The 25,124-nt window shown below is 39.6% G+C and overlaps 1 protein-coding gene and 1 pseudogene across 1 annotated transcript in view; one reads left to right on the top strand and one right to left on the bottom strand.

Annotated features, from left to right (window-relative positions):
* TRIT1 (tRNA isopentenyltransferase 1) overlaps positions 1-21,072 on the bottom strand; it is an 87,556-nt gene extending 66,484 nt beyond the window's left edge. The window contains exon 1 of the mRNA XM_072609940.1: positions 20,858-21,072. Within this exon, the coding sequence (XP_072466041.1) occupies positions 20,858-21,037 (180 nt within the window). The 5' untranslated portion in view covers positions 21,038-21,072. The remainder of the gene's footprint in view (positions 1-20,857) is intronic.
* Positions 2,178-2,827, top strand: LOC140504674 (barrier-to-autointegration factor pseudogene; annotated as a pseudogene).
* Positions 21,073-25,124: the final 4,052 nt, after the last annotated feature.

Genomic DNA, 25,124 nt, shown 5'->3' with positions numbered 1-25,124 from the left:
CACTTAGCCATAACTCAGCATTGGTTTCCTTATCCGTAAAATAAAGTTAATAATAGTACCTACTTCACAGAGGTGCTGTGATGATCAAATGAGAGAACATGAAGTATTTTACAAACCTTAAAGCACTATATGAAATGTTGGTTGTTATTATTATTTTGAGTAAGACTTACAACATATCAAATGTCAGTGAATTTAAGTATTAAATAAGTACACTTTGGGAGACTTTTACCCTGAGGTTTTTGGTTCACCTCCATTCAAAGCTGAACTTCATCACACCACAATCAAGACCCAAGAACAAAGGAAAAAAAAAGAAAAGATACAAGCCTCTAAAGAATCAAAATAAATGTCACAAAGCACAAACACTAAGACTACTCACAGAAGAATACTTAATTCATAGGCAGCCCCAGCTTACTCTTACTTTACATACATTCCTAACAGACTTCATTAGCTGGTTCATAAACCAGCAACAGGATTATAAACAGCCGTGAGGGGGAGAAGAAAGACTCAAAGTTTCCTGGGTATGGTTGAGAAAACACTGTGATCTTTAACAATATAGCAAAATTAGGGAAGAGGCCTAGTTGGGGGTATAGGGTGCAGTTGAAGAGTTAAGTTTGTAATACAAATGGAGGTTTGAGAGTCATTAGCATAGAGGCAATAACTGAAGTCAATAAAGAAGGATGAACAGTGCTAACTGAAGTTATGTGAGTGGACAAGATCCACAAAGTGGGAGCAGAATAAGAAAAAGCTTAAAGAAAGGAGACCTGGAGGTCCACATGAAGGGGGTGGAAAAGAAAGGAACCAGTGAAGGAAATCAAGGAATGGTCAGAGAAGAGAAATAATCAAGAAAAAACAGCATTTCAGAAGTCAAAGAAGGAGAAAATATTAATAACAGATCACATTTCCCAAATAACTAAATTTCATACCTCTATTTGGCCTTTAACTGAAGAATCTAAACACACTTTAATCATAATTACAGCAATTACAAAAACATACAATCCATAAACTGGGGGGAGTGGGAAAAGGGGTCAAAGTATGTCCATAGAATACAGCCTACAAGTATGCTGAACTGATTTTGTTAAAGATGATTAGCATAAATTACGAGTGATGATTTGTAAACATTACCTAGCCACAGCTAACCTCCCTAGAATAGAATGCTAATTATTCCACTACATTAGCATGTTCTTTTATCCAGTGTTCAACATTTAAGGTAAAGCATGGTACAACGGAAAAAAGCTGGATATGGAGTCAAGATATATGTTAGAATCCTAGCTCTACTCTTTATTACCCTGTGTGACTTTAGACATGTCACTTAACATCTCTGGGCCTCAGTTTCTTCATCTGTAAAATGAAAAGATTGGACTAGATGTTCTCTGGAGTCCTTTCCAGCTCTATATCTATGATCCTATAATCACTGTCACACTTGATATAAAAAACACAAGCATGATGAGATATAACCATATCTGAAGAGTTGAAGGAGGAGCAGGGTTGGCCACTGGGAAGGTCTAAGGCATCCATGAATTCTAACAGGGAAAAAAATTGCATCTTAACTTCTAACTGAAATTTACTATTTCCTTCAGTTACAAATGTAGACAAAAAACAAAAGTTTTAGTAGTCCCCATGACATGCCAAGAGAAATCAAATATACTTATCATACTACATTTGTTGCAAATGGCTCAAAAGGTTTGTATTCATCAGTACTTCAAAATTACTGTAGTTAAAACCTACCCCTAGATGGCATGTCTTCTGTATTTCAATTTAACTGTAAACACCATCAGCGTGATTTTAAGCACTTGAAAAACAATCTGAGACGGGATTCATAGGCTTCAGCAGAATATCAAAGAGGTCCATGACAAAAAAAAGTTAAATTCTGGTCTAAAGCAGAGGTAGGTAATTTACAGGCAAGTTAAGAATGGTTTTTAAATTTTTAAATAAAGTTTTATTGTATTTATATGAATATGAACATAAACATAAATATACACACACATTCTTAACTCAAAGGCTCATACAAAATTTACAATCAGCAGGCTGTATCTTGCAGACCTCTATTCCAGAAGATTCAGGTACTAAAGCTCTTTTTAAAATCCCTAAGCAGGCAGTATTGAGGCAGCGGTGGGAGAGGCGGGTTAAGTGGGAGTGTGACCATTACAGGAGCCAGAGCAGGTCTGTGGTGAGGAGCGATGACGACCTCCCAGAAGCACCGGGATTTCGTGGCCGAGCCCATGGGGAGAGAAGCCCGTGGGGAGCCTGGTGGGCATCGGAGAAGTGCTGGGCAAGAAGCTCAAGGACAAGGGCTTCGACAAGGCCTATGAGGTTCTGGGCCAATTCCTGGTGCTGAAAAAAGACAAAGACCTCTTCCGAGAGTGGCTGAAAGACACCTGTGGGGCCAATGCCAAGCAGTCTCGGGATTGCTTTGACTGCTTTCGAGAATGGTGTGACGCCTTCTTGTGAGCCCGGTGCCTGGGGGCCGGCCCCTCTTATCCCCTCCAATGGGTCTTAGCACCCCCAAGTGGGAAATCCTGCCCCTCTCTCCCTTCCCACCTCCCAACGGAAGGAAAGATTTTTGCTGCAGCCCCCACCTGAGACACCTTCCCCCTCTCCACCACCATTGTGACTCAAGCCTCCCTGTCCACACCTCAGCATGCCTCCTGGTGCTGTAAATTTCAGCGGCAATAGTTATTAGCTTTTCTGGGTGGGTTTCTGGAGTGGCTTCCCTATCCCCTAACCCCCCACTTTTGATCTCTTTTATGCCGTTTGGATAACTTTGGCAGAAGGACATTCACTGCTAAAGAGTTTTTTTAAAACCAATAAAGTCAGCAGCCTTGGAAAAAAAAAATCCCTAAGCAGAAACAATCTGGTGGCCTGATGGATAGAGCTCTGAGCCAGGAGACAGGAAGACTTGAATTCAAATCCAGCCTCTGACACTACATCACTTAACCTCTCCTTACCTCAGTTTCCTCAACTGTAAAATGGGGGCACCTAACTTCCAGAGTTGTTGTAAGAATCAAATGAGATAACATTTGTAAGGTGCTTATTAGTACAGTACCAGGCACATAGTAGAAATTTAACAGATGCTTATTTCATTCTCTTCCTCTTCCTTTCTTTTGACAGATTAAAAAGAAAGGTTAAGGGAACTGGTTTTCCACAGTCAAGAAAAAGAAAGTGAAGACGGAAAAAAGTTATGTTAGCTTTCAATTCTACAGTTCTCCCTACTAACAACAATAGCTGACATATATATATTGTACTTCAAGGTTTGCAGAACACTTTACATAAACTATCTCATTTGAGTCCCTCAACAAGCCCTTAACTTAGGGAGTTAAGGCATTACTGTCTCCATTTTCCAGACAGTAAACTTAGATTGAAAAAGGTTAAAAAAGAATTTATGGTTACACGAGTTTTTTTAAATAATATTTTCCCCAATTACATGTAAAAACAACTTTTTTTACACTTTTTGGGATTTTTTTAAGTTTTGAGTTCTAAATTCTATCCCTCCTTCCCCCTTCCCTGAGAGGGTTAGCAATCTGATACAGGTTGCAGTTATGTAAAACATTTCCCTATGAATCATTTTGTGCAAGAAGATTCAAAAGAAAGAAAAATTGTATCATCAATCTGTATTTAGAGCACATCAGTTACTTCTCTGGAGGCGGGAAGCAGTTTTCATCATGAGTCCTTTGGGATTGTCTTGGGTCACTGTATTACTGAAAAGAGCTAAGTCATTCACAGTTGTTTGTCAGATGATATTGATATTCTGTTGGTTATGGTTCTCCTGGTTCTGCTCACTTTACTTTGTATCAGTCCATCTAAGCCTCCCCAGGTTTTTCCAAAATCACCCTGGTCATCATTTCTAATAGCACAGTAATATTCCAGTATATTCCATTATAATCATATGCCACAACTTGTTCAGTCGTTCCCCAATTTATGGGTATCCCTTCCATTTCCAATTCTTAGCTACCACAAAAAAACCCAAAACGATTATAAACATTTTTATACAAATATGTTCTTTTCCCTTTTTAAAAATCCCTTTGAGATACAGTCTTGGCAGAGAGAAGGAGAGAGGGAGACAATCAGTGGGGGATTGGGAAGTGTAACATCATCCATTTGGTAAGTATTTCATAAGGGCTTACTATGTGTCAGGCAGTTGGTCGATAAGCTGAAAGTCCTACAGATAATATTACAGAGAGCAGAGCAGGGAGGGCAGTGACAACGTGCCCCAAAGGCAAACATCAAACATATAACATGTTTTAGGGTTTAAGAAAGAAGTGCTTCATACACCAGAGGTATAAAATGAGACAAAAGTTTTGGGGGCATGGATAATGGAGGAATTTATTTCACTTGACTATGCATATTTATGGCAAATTTTTTTTTTTAATGAGAAGAAGATGTAGGGGAAAATAAAATAATTTTCTAAATTAAACAAATATTTCTCCAAAATCTAAAATGTTTTGCACATCACAGTAAGATCTTAACAATAGCTCCATGAGACAGGCAGCACAGGTGTCATTTTACAGATGAGCAAAGAGGTGAAGTGACTTGTCACAATTATAGCTTATAAGTGGAAAGAGAATTTGAATGCGGGCTTTTTCTGACTCTAAATCCAGGGTTCTCAGTCCACACTGCCTCTCAAATTCTAAAACTGTTCAATAGTTTAATCCAATTGTTGCTGGTGTTTTTCAATCCTGCTTCTCTGGGACCTCATTTGGGGTTTTCTTGGCAAAAATACCGGAGTAGTTTGCCATTTCCTTCTCCAGCTCATTTTACAGATGAAATAACTGAAGCAAAAGGGGTTAAGTGACTTGCCCACGATCAAACAGCTAGTAAACTTCTGAGGCCAGATTTCAACTCATGAAGATGGGTCTTCTTGACTCCAGGACAAGCACTCTATCCACTGTAAAACTGAGCTGCTTAATCCACTAATTCCAGTCAATTTTCATTCAAATTTACCAGAGAGTATGTAAACTGGGGAGAAGAATAATCTATTGGCCATCTAAATGCCATCTTGGTTTAAAATTACATTTAACAGAATGTTTGCAGAAAGAGTTAAGAATTAAAAGCATGTGCCCTCAGTAGTCTAAAATAAGATAGAGGAGTACAAGATGAAGTTCAGAAAGCGGAAGTATAAAGCAACAAAGTACCTTGCTCTAAATGGGTACAGTGAATCAGAACAAGCTGTCTTCACTGTCTGAGTTAAGAAATTACACAGAAACTCAAGATATTATTAAAAGTAAATGCCAACTAGCAAGTCCAAGATCAATAATCTTTAAAAAACTTTTTATATGTTAATCTCCATGATTTTATATATTAATCTCTGGCATAGAAAACAAACCTAACTTCACTTTCCAGATGTTGTTTATGATTTCCTTGTGAATAATGAGAATATTATCACCCATTTCCTAAAAATCCTCGCTTAAACTCGTCTCCCTCTATCTTTCCTCTCTTTTACAGTTAAATTCCTAGAAGTTTAGCCCCACTCCTCTCACCTCTCAAACCTTTCAATTGGACTTGCCTCATCATCCAACTGAAACTACTCCCCAAAGTTACCAATGATTTCTTAACTGACAGATCTAATGGCTTTTCTTGATCCTCTTCTTTCTTGACCTCTCTGCAGCATCCAACACTGTTCATCACCCTCTCAGGATTCTTCCTCTTCTCTGGGATTTTCTGTCACTGCTCTATGTTTTCCTATCTGCCTGACTGCTCATTCTCAGTCTCCCTTTGCTGGATCTTCATCTATAATAGTATTAATAATAATAGCTAGCATTTACATTGCAATTTGAGTTGTGCAAAATGCTTTACATATATTATTTCATCTGATCTACAGCTCAGTCCTAACCCTATTCTCTCTTACCTCTCTTAAAGTTTCATTAGCTCTCATGGGCTTAATTTTATCTTCTCTAAACAGATTACCTCCAGACCTAGATATCTAGCCAGCATCTCTCTCCAAGCTCCAGGTCCACATTACCAATTGCATATGAGACAAAATGGATGTACAAGAGATTTCAAATTCAATATGGTCAAACCAGAGCTCATCATCTTACTCCCAAGATGAAATTCCCTCTGCTGAGGACATCATCATAATTCCAGTCACCCAAGTTCCACACATATCTCCCTCCTCTTCCCACTATCCCTCAGACTATATAGCTAATCAGCTATTAAATTTTGTTGGAGCTCTTTTAACAAGAAAGATGGATTGGTAATGCTGACTTTTGTTTTGCTTGACTTATGCATATATGTTAAGATTTTTATCTTTTTAAATTGAAAATTAAATAATTTTTTAAAGTCTTGTTCACAAGGTAGAAAACATATTTCTCAAATTTGTCCCCTTCCCTCTGCTCAGAGCCATCACTCTGGCTCCAGCCCTCATTCCCTCTCACCTAGACTACCATAATAGCCTCCTACTTTGTTTCTCAGCTAATACTGTTTATTCCCATCTACTCTCTACATCTCTCCCATAATGATTCTCCTAAAGCACAGATCTGGCCATTCCATCAGTGGCTCCCTATTTCACCTAGGGTCAAATACAAATTCCTCTACTTGGCATTTGAGCGGCCCCTAGCCTCCCTTTCCAGCCTTATGATATATCACCTTCACATGCTCTACAACATAATCAAATTGCCCTTCTTGCTGTTCCTCATGTACAACACTCCCATCTCTCATCCTTTTGCCTTTGCACCAGCTGTTCCTTATGGTTGGAATGTACTTTCTATACCTCCACCAACAAAGAATCCCTATTTTCCTTCAAAACTGCAAATGGGTTTACTTCAAAACCCAGTGCAAAGCTTCATCTGCATGAAGCATTTCCCGATTCCCGGCTACTAGTACCTCTCCCAAAAAATCTCATATTTCTTTATTACATATTTTGTATGAATTTATATGGATTCTGTCTCCCATGATAGTAAATTTAAGTTCCTCAGGGGCAGGGCACAACACTAGCTAAACTATTATCTCTGTATGGACATTATTACTCATGATATGATAATGGAGTCTGTAACATTAATGTAAATGGATTCTAAACATCACTGCAATATTTAAACAAAGCCTCCAGGAACAAAGGCTACATGCCACCCCTTTCACTTCACCCAATCTGTTAGCTTTTCCCAATGACCACATACTTTGTGGTCAGATACTTCAATCCTCCCTATGAACTCTCATATCAACCATCACACCTGCTGTACCAATCCCCAGAGACACAACCCTGTCAGTGTATCTCTTCTCTTCTCCTGAGGCTAACTAGCATAGCTGAAGAAAATCACAGAACTTTTCCCAACAGACAAGTGGTAAAAGGATAAGGACATGCAATTTTCCCAGCAACCCAAGCTATCAACAATAATAACTACAGCTAAACACATACCACTTGCTATGTGCCAGGTCCTGTGCTAAGAGCTTTACAATCGTTATCTTTTTTGATCCTCCTGAGAAGTCAGTGCTATTATTACAGATGGAGATCCCATTTTACAGATGAGGAAACTGAAGCAGAGAAGTAATTTACCCAGGGTCATATAGCTAGTGTCAGAAACCAAATCTGAACTCAGGTGTTCCTGACTTCAAGTACAGAGCTCTATGCACTGAACCACCTAGCTGTCACATGAAAAAAAACTCCAAATCACTAATATTGAGAAGTGAAAATTAAAGCAATTTTGGGGATCTACCTTAAATCCATCAGAACAACGAAACAACAAAAAAGAAAAATGACAAATGCTGCAAAGGGCTTCCGGGAAATAAGCACACTGATGCACTTTTGGTAAAGCTATGAATTAGATGGAATATTCTGGAAAATAATTTGGAACCATAAACAAAAATGCACTAAACCATGCATATCCTTTGACCCAAAACAAAACTATCACTTCTCCTTCTGAAGTGGCAGAAAACTGGAAACAAAGAGAGCACCCATTTATTGGGAAAGAGCTGAACAATTTTTACATATGAGTGCAAAAGAATTATTACAGTTCCATAAATAATGATGGAATGGACAATTTGAGAGAAACCAAGGAAGATTTATATAAAGTGATAGAGTATAGTGAATAGAATGAGAACCATTTATACTTGAAAGACTTAAGAACTCTGATGCTACCCCTTTCCTGAGAGAGATGATGGAATAAAGATGCTAAAAAAGACAGACATTTTTGGACCTGATTAAAGCGGCGATGTTTTGCTTGACTATGCATTTGCATTACAAACGTTTTGGTTGTCTTTTTTTTTTTTCAATGAAGGGAGGAAATGGGAGGTAAAAGGAGGGTAGGATTAGGTTCCTCCCTCCCCCCAAATGAGAAGGGAACAGAGGGAAAGGGAAGGCCAGAAGAAACAATACCTAGCACATAGTAGGCTCTTAATAAATGCTTGATGCCTTAATTTGGCAGACAAGCAGGACAGCTTTGAAAGTTACATTTTGAATTTATTATAGATGTAAAAAGAAAAGCAAGTGCTACCTAACAGATTTCCAGTTTCATGCACAATCTTCTTGTCACTCTATGTATATGGAAATGATCATATTATTTGGTGTTTAAAGCAATTAAGGGATTGCATTCCAACCATAAGTTTAAGTTCAGAATAAAAAAAAACAGAACTATATAAAAACGGCCCATTACAAGTGCATCCTGGCCAACTTTAGGTGAGCTCCTGCAACTTGGTAACAATACTTTTATTCATCTCTTGTTGATTTCCTAATAAGATACACCGGTCTCCATTGCTTTAAAAAAAGAAAAAGAAAAAAGAAACTTTTATTTCAGATTACAGCTCCCTTTTTCTAAAGTTCAATTTTCCTCAATCCTTTCAAGGGAAAATTTCTATTACAAGTATTTTACAACCAAGTTCCACATCTCTGTTACCTCCTAGTTACTATCAGAATAAAAATGTTCTTTTCAAAGGCTTTTATTGCCAAATGCAGTGATTCATTTATCATTTCTCAGGACTCATTCTTGGCTTCTGTTCTCCATTTGATACTGTTAATCAGCCCCCTTTTTCAATAATATTTTCTTCTAGTCTTCTCTAATACATCCTGATTTTCCAGAGGCCACTTTAATCACCACTGTTGGGTCTCTCATTCCAGGGATTCATTCTCCTCTTGCTTCTCAGCTATGAATGTTTTCTACAATGTAGACCTTGAACTCCCTTCTTTTCTTCTTTACAGTCTCTCCCCTGAAAAGTTCATCCAATCTTTTCTATGATGATGAATTCCCAAATATTTATTACCAGACCTATTAACCAAAATCTAGTCTGTACCTACAATAATGATATATTTCTACGGCCTATAGTTTCTTAAAAACTAGGTCCCCCTCTTTATTCCCACATATATATATATTATTCCCACATATATATATGATTCAAATTCAATAGACATCAATATTAAATATTCACTTGTGTAAAACATCATTCTGATTGCTGGGAGAGATGACAAGTTTAGATAAAGATATGCTTTTCATCCCTCATGGAGTTTACCATCTAGATGAGAGATAAAACAAAAACATGGAAACATACCATCAAATAAGTAGAACAAGCATGCCTGAAACTGTTTATAGCAAAGTGCTCATGGAGGGCTCCATGTAATAAATGTCATCTCAGTTGGGCTTTAAAGGACAGCTAGGAATTAAGTAGACCAAATCCATTAAAACCCCAAGGGAAAGCATGGAAAGAAACCACTGATCAAAGATCACTTCCTTTAAGAAAACCCAAAAAGAAAACTCCCAGATATGTCTTAGCCAAAACCAGAGGCCCTACATCAAAGAAAAAACACGGTAAACATCCAGAAAGAAGCAGTTCAAGTACCCAAAAATCACAGACTGTCAGGATCACATTAAGACCTGTAACCTTCCACTAAAAAGGAAAGTGCTTGAAATACAATATTTCAAAGACAAAAAATATAGAGGCTTATGACCAAGAATAACTTAATGAGTATAAAATACTGCATAAAAGTTCAGTATAATTCCAATGGGAAAAATAATATCTCTTAATGGAACAGAGAATTTTCAATTCTGATGAAAAGCCCATAGCTGAGCGGCAACTATGAGATGCAAACCCAAGAGTCAAGAGAAACCTAGAAAGGTAATTTTATTTGAGCAAGGAAAGAGCTCTATGATGATGTTGTGCTAATATTCTAAGAAAGGAAAAATAAATATGTAATCTTCAGAATCCTAAAGTCTTCAAAGGGTATTGAGGGAATTAACTAAGAAAAACAGGCCTTAGGGATGCATTGGTTCTGTTCTGACTGCTACAGAAGAAAGAGAAGGCAAGACAAAATGAATTGTGGATTAGAGCAGAAAGGAGAAAGCACAGAACTAGGGAAGTTTTGAAAGTAATGTGTGGAATATACTACTTTTTTTTATAACAAAAGCAAGCATATGAAATGTAGATTCAGTTTCATAAGCAATTCTATTTTTGTTCTGTATGTAAGGAAACGCTCTTTGGAGGATATTCTTAAGTTCAGAATTTTTTTTTTTCAAATTTAAAAATGTTCAGGCAAAAGGAACAGCATGAGCAAAAGATAAATACAGGGGCAGAGAAAAGCTGTGTGGTTGGAATCTAGAGTACTCAGAAAAGAACAAAATGAGACAAAACTGCAAAGGAAAAGTAGCTCCAGACAGTGAAGGGCCTTGAATGCCAGGGTGAGAAATTTGAACCTTACTTGCCAAGCAATAAGGAGCAACTGAAGACCACTTTAGAAAGAGATGATATGTCTAGAACAAAACACAAGGAAAATTAATCCAGTGAAGCTGTTGTGCTAAGAACTGGGGAGTAAGGATGAAAAAGCCCTTGCCTTCTAAAGGAGGAGACAACATATACATAAACAGTACAGGATAACTTGGGGGAGGAATATGTTACTATCTCCTATAGAAGGAATTCTTGATCACTGAGTTGAGTCCTAAAGGAAATGATGGATTCTAAGAGGGAGAAGAGAGGACAGAATCCATTCCAGGCATGGAGGGCAGCCAGTGCAAAGACACAAGAGACAGGAAGAGAAATGTCCCATAAGAAGAAAAGTAAGAAGGCCAATGTGGTTGAAACACAAAAAGCATCAAGGGAAGTAACATGAAATAAAGGTAGACTGAGGCTAGGCAGTAAAGGGCTTTAAAGAATAAACAGAGAAGAAGCCACCACAGCAAAGTTCTTAACCTTTGCATCACAGCCCCCTCTGATGAAGGCTTATGAACCCCTGCCCTGCTCTAAATGTTTATAAATACATAAAATGGAATACCTATGACTATAAAAGAAATTCGTTATATTGAAATACAATCATCACTCTCAAATGAAAACTCTCAAGAACATCACTGCTGGTCAAAGAAAAAATACTGCAAACAGCCAGAAAGATAGAATTCAAGTACCAAGGAGTCACAGTTAAGATCACACATGAATTAGCAGTAACCACTTCTAATAGAGGAATGGAGAAGTTAAAATATGATACAGCAGAAGGCAGAAGATAAAGGACTACAGCCAAAATCAACTTACCTACTAAAACTGAGTATAATCCTACAGGGGAAAAAATGGACCTTTAATGAAATGGAGAACTTCCAAGCATTCCTGATAAAAAGACCAGAGGTGCATAGACACTTTCTTGTTCAAACACAGAAATTAAGAGAAACATAAAAATATATAATCATAAAGAAGTAATAAACAAGAATAAACTATTTACATTCAAATACAGAAGGATGACACATGTGATCCCTCTCACCCCTAGCATCGGCTGGGGACATAGAGAAAGTCTAACCATACAAGGTCTGGGAGGGTTTCTATTATATCTTGATGGTCTTAAGGGAAAAGTGGAAAGAAAAGGGAAGAGGAATATTCTAGGACTAAAGGGAAAGGAAGGTTAGGGAAAACTATCCCATATAAGCCAGATGAAGTAAACATCTATACAAATAAGGAAGAAGGGGAAGGGGAAATGGCTAAAACTTGGACCTCACTCTCATGTGAAATGGTCAAAGAAAGGAAAAAATACAGAGAGAGAGAGAGAAACAAAATTCACTCCAAGGGGAAATAAGAGGAAAAAGATGAGAGAAAGGGTGATTAGAGAGAGGGTAGATTAAGGAATAGATTAGTCCTATGCAAAACAAACTCTTAACTAAGGTTAAAGGATCGGAATATGAAAGGATATTCATAAACTGGGTAATGGATGAACATATGGTATATGTGATGGAATGCTACTGTGCTGTAAGAAATGATAAGGGGGATGGATTTCAAAAACTCATGGTAAGACTTATATGAACAGATGCAGAGTGAAGTAAGCTGAACCAGAAAAACAACTTATACAAAGACAACAATAGGGAAAAAAAAACTTCAAAAGACTCAAGGACTCTGGGGTGGAGGGAGGGGGGAGCCCAGATGACAGAGTATAAGGACGGACCTGTAGAAGCTCTCCCCTCACAGCCCATAAAATAACTGTAAAAAATGACTCTAAACAGATTCTAGAGCAGCAGAAGCCACAAAACGACAGAGTGAAACAGATTTCCAGCCCAAGACAGCCTGAAAGGCTGACAGGAAAGATCTGTCACACCAAACTCAAGCTGAATGCAAACGACAGGACCAGAACAGGCTTCAGGGCACGGAATCCTGGGTAGCAGCTGTGATTCCCAGATTATTCAACCCACAAACGCCAAAGACAGCTTCAAAGGTCAGTGAGAAAGTCCTCTCACCTGGGTGAGAAGGGAGTAGGGTCCTGCCCTAGCCCTGGTCCCAAGCAGCTGCAGCGTCCATTTTTTTTTTTTGAGCCCTTAGCCTAAAGATTCTGGGGGAATTGAGCAGCTGATCTGGATCTTAGCCCTGAGTGGCAGTCCTGGGTGAGGAGGAGCATTGACTGGTAGAGCTGGTGGAGGCTCTGGAGAAGGAATTCTACTTGCAGATCCTGGGCAGAAAAGCTTGTGGTTGCTCCCAGATCAGAGTGCAGGACAGGAGAGGATAAACTCCTCTCCCTTGATTGTGCCGTCTTGGAGGAACTGAGAACTTATAGGTCCCTAGAGTATACCCTACTCTTGACAAAAGACTCAAAAGTCAAATAACTAGCTGGGGAAATACCCAAAAAAGGAGAAAAAAAATAAGACTTATAGAAGGTTACTTTCTTGGTGAACAGGTATTTTCTTCCATCCTTTCAGATGAGGAAGAACAAAGAATACCATTCAGAGGAAGACATAAGTCTTCTGCATCCAAAAACTCCAAAATAAATATGCAATGGTCTCAAGCCATGGAAGAACTCAAAAAGGATTTTGAAAATCAAGTAGGAGACGTTGAGGAAAAATTGGGAAGAGAAATGAGAGTGATACAAAAAAATCATGAAAAGCGAGTCAACAGATTGTTAAATGAGATTCAAAAAAATGCTGAAGAAAATAATACCTTTAAAAATAGACTAACTCAAATGATAAAAAGAAGTGCAAAAAGCCACTGAGGAGAAGAATGCTTTAAAAAGCAGAATTAGCCAAATGGAAAAGGAGGTTCAAAAGCTCACTGAAGAAAATAGTTGTTTAAAAATTAAAATGAAGCAGATAGAAGCTAATGACTTTATGAGAAACCAAGAAATTACAAAACAAAACCAAAAGAATGAAAAAATAGCAGAAAATGTGGAACATCTCATTGGAAAAACAAGTGACCTGTAAAATAGATCCAAGAGAGACAATTTAAAAATTATGGGACTACCTGAAAGCCATGATCAAAAAGAGAGTGTTGACATCATCTTCCAAGAAATTATCAAGGAAAACTGTCCTGATATTCTAGAACCAGAGGGCAAAATAAACATTGAAAGAATCCACCGATCACCTCCTGAAAGAGATCTGAAAAAAAAAACCCTAGAAATATTGTAGCCAAATTCCAGAGTTCCCAGGTCAAGGAGAAAATACTGCAAGCATCCGGAAAGAAACAATTTGAGCACTGTGGAAATACAATCAGGATAACACAAGATCTAGCAGCTTCTACATTAAGGGATCAAAGGGCTTGGAATATGATATTCCAGAAATCAAAGGAATTAGGATTAAAACCAAGAATCACCTACCCAGCAAAACTGAGTATAAAACATTAGGGGAAAAAATGGTCATTCAATGAAATAGAGGACTTTCAAGCATTCTTGATGAAAAGACCAGAGCTGAATAGAAAATTTGACTTTCAAACACAAGAATGAAGAGAAGCATGAAAAAGTAAATAGCAAAGAAAAGTCATAAGGGACTTTACTAAAGTTGAACTGTTTACATTCCTACATGGAAAGACAATATTTGTAACTCTTGAAACTATTCAGTATCTGGGTACTGGGTGGGATTACACACACACACATGCACACGCACACGCACACACACATAGAGACAGAGTGCACAGAGTGAATTGAAGAGGATGGGATCATATCTTAAAAAAATGAAATCAAGCAGTGAGAGAGAAATATATTGGGAGGAGAAAGGGAGAAATGGAATGGGGCAAATTATCTCTCATAAAAGAGGCAAGCAAAAGACTTATTAGTGGAGGGATAAAGAGGGGAGGTGAGAGAAAAACATGAAGTTTACTCTCATCACATTCCACTAAAAGAAGGAATAAAATGCACACTCATTTTGGTATGAAAACCTATCTTACAATACAGGAGAGTGGGGGATAAGGGGATAAGCAGGGTGGAGGAGATGATGGAAGGGAGGGCATGGGGAGGAGGGAGCAATTTGAGGTCAACACTCATGGGGAGGGACAGGATCAAAAGAGAGAACAGAAGTAATGGGGGACAGGATAGGATGGAGGGAAATATAATTAGTTCTTACACAACACTACTATTATGGAAGTCATTTGCAAAACTACACAGATTTGGCCTATATTCAATTGCTTGCCTTCCAAAGGGAAGGGGTGGGGAAGGAGGGAGGAAGAGAAGTTGGAACTCAAAGTTTTAGGAACAACTGTTGAGTACTGTTCTTGCTACTAGGAAATAAGAAATACAGGTAAAGGGGTATAGGATGGAGACAAGGGCAGAGAGGGATGATAGAAGAGAGGGCAGATTGGCAGACAGGGGCAATTAGAACACTTGGTGTTTTGGGGAGGGGGGAGGGGACAAAAGGGGAGAAAATTTGGAACCCAAAATTTTGTTAAAATGAATGTTAAAAGTTAAATAAATAAATAATAAAAATAAAAAATAAAAAAAATAAAACTTTAGGGGAAAAAATGGTCATTCAATGAAATAGAGGACTTTCAAGCATTCTTGATGAAAAGACCAGAGCTGAATAGAAAATTTTACTTTCAAACACAAGAATCAACAGAAGCATGAAAAGGTAAATAGGAAAGAGAAATCATAAGAGACTTACTAAAGTTGAACTGTTTACATTCCTATATGGAAAGATAATATTTGTAACTCTTGAAACTTTTCTCAGTATTGGGTAGTTGGAGGGATTATACACATATATATATAGACAGAGGGCACAGGGTGAAATGAATAGGAAGGGATATCTAAAAAAATAAAATTAAGGAGTGAGAGAGGAATATATTGGGAGGACAAAGGGAGAAATGGAATGGGGCAAATTATCTCTCATAAAAGAGGCAAGAAAAAGTTTTTTCAATGGAGAGGGAAAGGGGGTGGAGGTGAAAGTGAAAAAGTGAAGCTTACTCTCCTCACATTTGGCATAAGCAGGGAACAACATGCACACTCAATTTGATATGAAAATCTATCTTACACTACAGGAAAGTAGGGGAGATGGGGATAAATGGGTTGTGGGGGGGGGGGTGACAGAAGGGAGGGCAAATGGGAGGAGGGAGTAATTAGAAGTAAACACTTTAGGGGAAGGACAAGGTCAAAAGAATAGAATAAATACAGGGCAGGATAGGATGGAGGGAAATATAGTTCGTCTTTCACAACATGACTATTATGGAAGTCTTTTGCAAAACTACACATATATAGCCTATACTGAATTGCTTACCTTCTCAGTGGGGATGAGTGGGGAGGGAGGAAGTGAGAGAAGTCGGAACTCAAAAGTTTTAGGAACGAATGTTGAGAATTGTTTTTACATGCAACTGGGAAATAAGAAATACAGGTAATGGGGTACAGAAATCTATCTTGCCCTACAAGAAAAGAGAGATGGGGATAAGGGAAGGGGGGGCAGATTGGGGAAAGGGGTAATCAGAATGCATGGTATCTTGGGGTGGGGGGAGGCGAGAGATGGGGAGAAAATTTGGAACTCAAAATCTTGTAGAAATGAATGGTGAAAACTAAAAATAAACTAATTTAAAAAAAAAAAAAAGAATCACAGACTCTGATCATTGCTATGACCAACCACAATTCCAATGATGAAACATGCTAGCCATCTCCTGACAGAAGTGAAGGGCTCAGGAGTACAGAATGAGACAATTTTTTTAATACTGCCTGTGTAAAAATTTATTTTGCTTGACTACACATGTTTGAAACAGAGGTTTGGGGTTTTTCATTCTTAACAAAGGAGAAAGGGGTAGGATGTGAGGAAGAGGCAGATTTTAGCTGACTGAAAAAATAAAATATTTTTTTAAATGATATAAACAGGTCAAAGAATATAATCATGCAGTTTTCAGATGAAATCAAGACAATTTACGTCATATAAAAAATGCTCTAAATCATCACTGATTAAAGAAATGCAAATTAAAATAACCTTGAGATATCGTTTTTATACCTATCAGACTGACTAAAATGATTGAAAGGGAAAGCAAGGAATGTTGGTGGGGATGTTGAGAAACTGAGACACTAATTAATTATTGGTGGAATTGTGAACTGAGCCAATCATTTTGGAGAGTAAGATGGAATTATGCCCAAAGAGTTTTTAAACTGCCTATCCCCTTTGACTCATAATACCATTACTAGGTCTATTTCCAAAGATGATTATGGAAAAAAGGAAAAAATCTATGTGTTCTGAAATGTTTATAGCAGTCGTCTTTGTGGTGGCAAAGAGCTGGAAATTGCAGGGATGTCCATCAATTGGGGAATGGCTGAACAAGATGTGATTGTGATGGAATACTACTGTATAATGAGAAATAAGTGGTTTTAGAAAAATACAGATAAACTTCCACAAAATAAAGAAGAGCAAAATGAGTGTTGTATATAGTAACAGCAATACTGTTTTAAGAACAACTTTGAGTGACCAAGTCATTCTGACTATTATAATTACCAAGGACATATGAAAGAAGATATTATCTGCATCCAGAGAAAGAATTAATAAATAGAAGCATGTAGAGAATGAGGTGTGTGTGTGTATACCTAATGTATCTAATGGTAGTCACTGGGGAGGAGGGAAGAAAAAAATGCGTATATTATTTGAAAGGAATAGCAAGTTGTACATAACAGAGTTGTAGTTTTATGTGCAATCATCTTTTTTATTATACTAAGTTACAGAAATGCTTGTATGCCAGCAAAAAGAATTTTTTTAAGTTCACAGAATTCAGATTAAGAACCTAGAGTTTCCTGAGTAGGGGAGTAACATAGTCGGATTGACACTTTAGGAAAATGTGGAGGACAGAATGATGAGGAGAGACACCTGAGTCAGAAGACCAATTAGGAGACCATTACAAAGGCAAAATGTAGATTATGGTGTTACTTCTGTAAATGGGTGGAGACTATGAATCCTCTGAAATCAATTATCCCAAAATCTAAGGAATTTGGTTGGATGTGAAAGGTGATGGTACAGTAAAAATAAAAATAACGATCTCAAAAACAGGAAACCAGATGAATAGTAACTGTTACAGGCAAGAAGAGAGCAGCCAATAGGAAAAACGGATTTAGGAGGAAAAGATTTAGGAGGAAAGGCCTTTGTTTTAGACTGGTTGAGTGTGAGATGTCATGTAGGACTTCCAAGTCTCGTTGGACGTTGGGAGAATAATGGAGCTCTAGACCTGGAGCTCAGAAGGCAGATCAGGACTGCAAATACAGTTTTAGAAGTCACCTGCGTAGAGAGGGGACAGTTAAATGCTGCCTTCGGAGGCAGAAGATCTGGGTTTCAATCTAGGCTCTGCCATTTCCTACCTTCACCCCTGGGCAAATCAGTTTACTTTCCTGGATATATGGAGTGAGCTGAACCTCAAAAATCTCTTCCAGTTCTAGGTCTACAAACTTATTATCCTAAGCTATATGCTGTGTGTTGGCAGTTCAAGAGGAGAAGAAAAGGCTTAGTACAGGGAGGAGAAGATAATCAGTAAGAGCAGAAGGGCTGACAATCAGCAGCAAAGGTCTGGTTGAGGTTATGCACCAATCAGCTCAATTTCTTGACTTTCTCCAGCAACACTCTGCAGTCCAAAAGTAAGAAGTCAAAGAATCATATAGTAGTATTTAACCAGAGATGAGGTTTATCTGGAATATTAAAAAATCTAGGGGTCAAGTACAAGACTCTAGCATAGTGGTTGGTGAAATATTAAAATGGCAGACCATAAATTCAAAGCTGAGAGCAAAAGAAAAAGTAAAACGGTGGTAAGCAATAAGACAGGTCAAAAGCCCTGATAGTGACAAGGGCAAAGAATAGATTTAGCATAAGTAAAAGACTGGAAGAGATAAAAGCAGATCAGTCTGTGGTTGGAAAATAAAATTTCAACCCTTAGAATCTTGGATGTATAACTTCACATTTGTAACGGGTTTTTTATATTTCTTGCCTTTTCAATGAGGAAGGAAGGGGGAAAGAATTTGGAACTGAAAAAAAAATACAACTTAAAAAAAATAATCTTGTACACAGTGAAATTACAAGAAGGCTAAGTCATGACCATAAAGGCTGATGTAGGGTTGAGAACATCACTGGAATCAAAATATTATGCAGTCAAGTTGTTAGAAAAGTCTTCAATATGAACTGTAAAATTCCTGAGGATGATAGCAAGGAATGGAAGAGGTATTACAGTCACTGAGGAAAGCTGAGGAAGTCATCTGGAAACTGCTTGTCAACAATATGATTGGGGAGGAGGTAACTCAGACAGATTGCATGGACCTGAAAAGAGAAGTCATGAAAGTCAGGAAACAGAAAAATTTGGAAGCAGCAATGAAAGAAGGAAAGCTCTGAAATACACCAACTCTGCCTGCTGTCTTTATGAATCCAAGCAATAGGAAAAACAATCTGTAGGAGAATGTGTTAGTTATGTCCTCCGGAAAGAAGACTTCACCTTACTGCTAAGTCAGTCAATAAGCTTTTATTAAGCACCTACTATGTTTCAGGCACTGAAGAGTTGGGGATACAAAGAAAGGCAAAAGATAGTGGCTGTTCTCAAAAAGATTACAGTCTAATGTGGGAGACAACATGCAAACAACAATGTACAAACAAACTAGCTACAGTATAAACCGGAAATCATCAAGAGAGGGAAAGTGCTACAATTAAGAGGGATCAAACCTTTCACGACTCCCTACCTTCTACCACAACTTTTCAGAACCTAGTCCTTGAAATCTACAGTAGGGGTTGAAAGGTTCTAAATCTCTCTATACATAAAATTATTTTTGTACTGTTCCTTCCAAAATAAAGGCTCTTCTCTATTTACTCAAACATCTCACATTCATTTTTTTCTTCAAGCCTTTGCTCCCTTCCCCATAATCTCTACACCCTCCCTCCCTCCTGTGGCCTTTCCCATTTCTGTCTATTCTAATGGTACAACTCAAGTACTACCTCCCAGAGGAAGCCTTCCTTCATTTACTTTCCTCTTCTCTGAACTTGGACAGTACTTGGTTTGTCCCTTAAAGTTGAGAACATAATTCGCTACTGTCATATCATTTGGTGAGTTTCACTTGTCTTATCTCCCCAGTTACTAGTCTTTTTGAGGCTGAGGACCATAGTTTATATTCCTTCTCTAATTTCCAGTTTGGTAATGGGCATATTCCCGGCACTCAAATATCAACAGATTACTTCAAAATCAGTAATATTTTACTCTCATTCTTCCATCATTTCTCACTTTTAAAACAGAACATTCAAACACTAAGAAAAGCAATCTAAGTAATTCTCTATATTCCACAGGCCCGAGGACAGGCTTCTCTCTGAAAAAGAAATTTAAATGTCTGTTCCCTGCCACTAAGAGAAGATCTAAAAAATAAGGGTCTCTGTACGTATCCATTCCCTTTCCACCCAAACACTCACACCTAACATACAGGGGATAGAGAGCAGTCATTTAATATTTACTGAATACTTATAGAATCCTTTCCACAATCCTTCAACACTCCTAAATAGGCACCAGGACCCAGCATTCCTAACTAAGCATGGTATCCTAAAGAACCTTTATAGGGAGGAGAAAGGTCTATGTATTTCTATGATTCTGAGAAAGGGGTGGGGGAGAAGTGGGAGAGAAGCAGAGAAGGTTAAGGAGAGAAGAGAATCACGGATTTAGAGCTGGGAAGGACCATAGTGAACATATGGCCCAACTCCTTTCGTACACCTACTCTATATAAGGCACTATGCTAGGTGCTAGAGATACAAAGACAGGAACAAATGGGCTCCTGACCTCAAGAAGAGAAGGCGGCTACATGGCTGCTCCAAGGTCACAAAGGTAATAAGAAGAGACCAGTATTTTAACTCGGGTCCTTTTTACATTCTTTGCTATGTGTCACCATCTTGAATGAAATAAGGAGACTAGAGGGGGCATGATAGGGAGAAAAAGGAAGGAAGGGAAATATCAGGCAAGAAAAATTAGAGAAGGAAGGCCATAGGGGAGGAAAACACCCAAGAGAGAAAGGAAAGGAAAGGAGGGAAGGGAGCAGGAAAGGGGAAGGAAAAGGGGAGAAGAGAAAAGAAGGGAAGGGCGGAGAGAGAGGGAAGGGGAAGGGGGAGGGGAAGAGTTGGGACAGCCTGGCCCGGTGAGGGGCGAAGGGCCCAGCGTGGCCACCTCGGGGAGGGCCACGCGGAGCAGGCCTCTCCCTCCCCGCTCTGTCCCGCTCCCGCCTCCCGCCACCCCAGGCCTTCCTCGCTCGCTCGCCCCTCATCCCCGGGCCGGCCGGGGCCGCGTTTACCTGCATGGAGTCGGCGCTGACGATCTCGCCGCCGAGCCGCTGCCCCAGCTGCAGCGCCAGCTTGGACTTGCCCGTCCCCGTGGCCCCGAGAATTACCACGAGCGGCAGAGACCCGCGCAGGGCCCGAGCCCTGGGCCCTGCCCGAGCCGCGTTAGCAGCCGCCATGGCCGCGGCCGCCATCCACACCGGAACCACGGCCGCGCCGGAAGCATCGCGAGAGCACGCCCAGTGAGCGCGCGCGCAGATCGGCATCCCGCCCCGCCCCCTGTAAGCCATCCCCATGGTAACCGCGGCGCCGGGGGTGTGGGGGAAGGAGGGGGCGGGGCCACGGCGACCCAGATTGTGCGAGGCAGGTGGAGAAAGAAAAAGAAAGGGCGGAGTCTCTGCAGGCGGGGGCGGATCCGCGGAATCCCAGAACGTCCGAGCTGGAAGGGTCTCTGCTGCTGCTGCGCAGCCTGTGTGAAGGCCTGCTGCGTGCGCGCCCGGCTGAGCACTTGAGCATCATGATCTCCCCGGGTTCTCGCAGCGACCCTGGGAGCGCCTCTCTACCTTATCCCCATCTCACAGAAGAGGAGACCGAGGCAGGCAGCGGTCCCACCGCTAGGAAACGTCTCGGGGCGATTTTCAGCTCACAGCTCCTCTCCACTGCGCTTCTGGTCTTCTCCCACGTGGCCCATGATAAGAGAAAGGGAGGGATTTCTTAAGGATCTCCCGCTAATAAGCCGCAGACCAGCGATCTCTGTCCAGGTCTTTTGACACCCTCCCTAGGGCTTTCTCCCCTGTACGTCCGCTGCCTCTGAGAAATTAAGGGATGTTGCCAAAGGCCAATAAGGTCTGAGTCCATTGACCTGGGACAAGTCTATCTTTGGGACTCATTGTCCTCATGTATCATGTAAGTGGGGATGATGACCCAGGTCCCACTAACTGTGCAGCGTTGTAGAAAAGCGCTGTTATCCAATGGAAGAATATTTGTAAAGCCCTTAGCTTGCCCATAGTAGGCTCTTCATAAAGGCTTGTTCCTTCCCCTTCCCTGTAGGATCACCAAGCACTACACTAGAGACAGGAGGGCGTTATCATTATCACTTAATTTCTGCTGAGGAAAACAACTTCAGAACCAGAGCTGTCCAGAAGACTGTCTTTATAGAAATTTTTATTTTATTTATAGAAATAGGTCTTCGCAGCAGATACTGTAACATTCACAGGATACAGATACACATCTGGAAAGGACCTCAGAGACCATCTAATCTAACCTCCTTGTTTTCTAGCAGAGGAAACTGAGGCCCAGAGAGCCTCAGTCACTTTTAACTGGCCTTCTGAAGATTCCCACCATCAACCAGGCTTCCAGTAGACCCCTACCCACCCCTACAACTGCCCACTGTACTGTGCTGGTTCACCCATGGGACCAGAGAAAATAGCATTCACTAATAGCAGTATCAGATCGTTCAGCAATAGTGGCTCTGACCTAAGAAGGAAGGAGATGAGCGCCACAAAAAGATGGTGTCCTGCCACTATTACCCCAGGAGACCATCTCTGGATGTTTAGAGTTTGGCTGAATTAGGCTAAGAAGGCATTACTAGGCCCCAGAGACTGGTTAGAACTGTTCTCCTTTGAAATGACCAAAAGGAAATGTAGGATCTTGGAGCTAGAGGGGACCCCCTGATCCAATATCTTTATTTTACAGATAAGGAAACTGAGGCCTGGGGGGAAGAAAGGATTTGCCCTAATTCAAACAACCAATTAGTGGCAGAGCCCAGTGAATTACTCATTTGTTTATGAAAAAATGTTTAAATTACATACATAGAACCCTGAGCTAAAGGAACTTAATAGACTTTGTCCTAGTATAGCAGGTATTTACCTCTTTCATGGGTATCCCTGGCCAACCAGCTAGTTATATGACTCTCCAAAGTTAGCTAGGCTGGCCTTTAGACAACTGACACCATCAGTTGTTTCAACTGTGCTAGAAAGCCTTTTGGTCAGAGCTTGTGCCCTACTGGGCCTAGCCTCCCAGAGCCCAGAGTCATTTTTAATACTATGTTTTGACATCAGTAAATGTTGGTGAACCCAATTCAGGCTAAAAATTCCACCTTCTATAGGAAGCCTTTTCTGATCCTCATTAATGCTAGTACCTTTTCTTTGTTGGTCAAATCCAAGTTATCCTTTCTCTACCTTTTGTTTAAGTAGTTGTTGGCATGTTGTCTCCTGCCCCTGCTCCTAGCATCCATTAGACTGGGCTTTTTGAAGGTAGGGGCTGTCTTTTATCTTTCTTTGTATTCCTACCTATCCTAGTAAACTATGCTTCAGAGAGAGCAAGTCTGATGGGCTGGCCACATTGTTCAAATGCACAATGTACGCTTGCCAAAAAGACTATTTTATGGAGAACTCATCATGGTGCAAGTGATCAAGCGGTGGTCAGAAGAAGGGATACAAGAACACTCTCAAGGTCTCTCTCAACAACTTTGGATTTGATTGTGCGACATGGAAGACATGCTCAGCATGGCATGCTCACATCAGACAGGGTGCTGTGCTCTATGAGCAAAGCAGAATTGAGACAGCACAAAGGAAATGTAGGATGAGCAAATTTGGAATATTCACCTCAAATGTTCACAGGGACTATCTGTGCCCAATCTATGGTAGAGCATTTCAAGCTCATATTGGTCTGATCAACCACAGTCAGACACATTGAAGCTTTAGCTTTATCGTGGTGATATCATTTTGGTCCTCTTCAAGAACGAAGGTTACCAACCAACCAATCACAGTGCTGGGCACATAAGTGGGCATTTATTAAATGCTGTTTGTCTGGGGTAGGAATACACTCTTGGTAAAGCTATCAATGAAGGCAGTTAGGTGGTGCCCTAGATAGAGCACTGGGCCTGGAGTAAAGAAGATCTGAGTTCAAATCTCAGAAACCTTCTAGCTGTGTGACCCTGGGCAAGTCACTTAATCCCTGCTTGCCTCAGTTACTCATCTGTAAAATGGGAACACATTGGAAAAGGACACGGAAAACCACTCCAGTAGCTTTGCCAAGAAAACCTAATGGACATATATATGGGGCCACATAGAGTTGGACAAAACTGAACAATTAAACAACAGTTGATGGACTAACAGATTGCCCCGGATGAGGGAGGAGTCCTCAGGGCTGGGAATTGTGCTTTCTCTCCTCTAGCTCATTCTTGGTATTGTCTGTATAGATATTTCCTACAAGAGGGACATTCCAAGCTACCCACATCTCATCCTATGGTACTGCCCATAATCCTCCCACAGATAATTCATAGAGCAGCTTGAAAACCTTCCTTTGGTCCAGGAGTTCTATTTCAGTATTGACCTTTTAGCAACCTATCTGGCAAAGCTTATGGAATGTTTCTCAGAATAATGCTCTTAGATGCATAAAATAAATTACACAGTATCAAGAAGGAAGCTAATTTATTGAAATACAGTTATCAAAATATGTTTTTAAAAAAATACATCCTGTAGTTTCAGAAAAACTTGGGAAATCATATATTAACTGATGTAAAGTGAAGTAATCAGAACCAGAGCATTGTACGCAATGACAGCAATATTGTATGATGATCAGCTGTGAAAGACTTAGCTACTCTGATCAGTACAATTCCAAAGGAACTATGATGAAAAGTGCTATCCTTCTCCAGAGAGATAGGACAGATGAGTACTGATCAAAGCATACCTTTTTCTCTTTCTTTGTTTTTCTTTTTTTGTATGTCTTTTCTTTTGAGACATGGTAATATGGAAATGTTTTGCATGACTTAGCATGTATAATCAATAGCATATCACTTGCCTTCTTAAGGGGTGGGGGAGGAGCAGTAGGGAGGGAGAGAACTTGGAATTCAAAATTTTTTAAATGAATGTTAACAAACAATTCAAATATTGCAGAGCCCCAATTACATGAGACTTAGCGCTGCCTATGCTAGATGACTGAAGGTCTTGTAACACCATCTATCAAAGAACAAAAGAACTGGGGTTACAGCCAAAAATATCACACCCAGTAAAGTTAAGTATAATCCTGAATAAATAAATTTTAAAAAGGACATTCAATGAATTGATACACTCAGGATTTTGTCGTAAAAAGACCACAACTTAATAGAAAATTTGACATACAGGATCCAGGAGAAATATAAGGTAAACATCACAGACCAATTACAAGGGACTCAATAAGGACAAATTGTTTACTTTTTAAACATGGAAATATAAACTATATGCTTAAGATTGTCATTAGTAATTGGGTAGTTTGAAAGAAAGATTGAGATAGAGTTGA

Source organism: Notamacropus eugenii, chromosome 5, assembly GCF_028372415.1.
Source record: "Notamacropus eugenii isolate mMacEug1 chromosome 5, mMacEug1.pri_v2, whole genome shotgun sequence".
NCBI lineage: Eukaryota > Metazoa > Chordata > Mammalia > Diprotodontia > Macropodidae > Notamacropus > Notamacropus eugenii.
The sequence above is the reverse complement of the archived record's forward strand: the minus strand, read 5'-3'. Positions and strand labels throughout refer to the sequence as shown.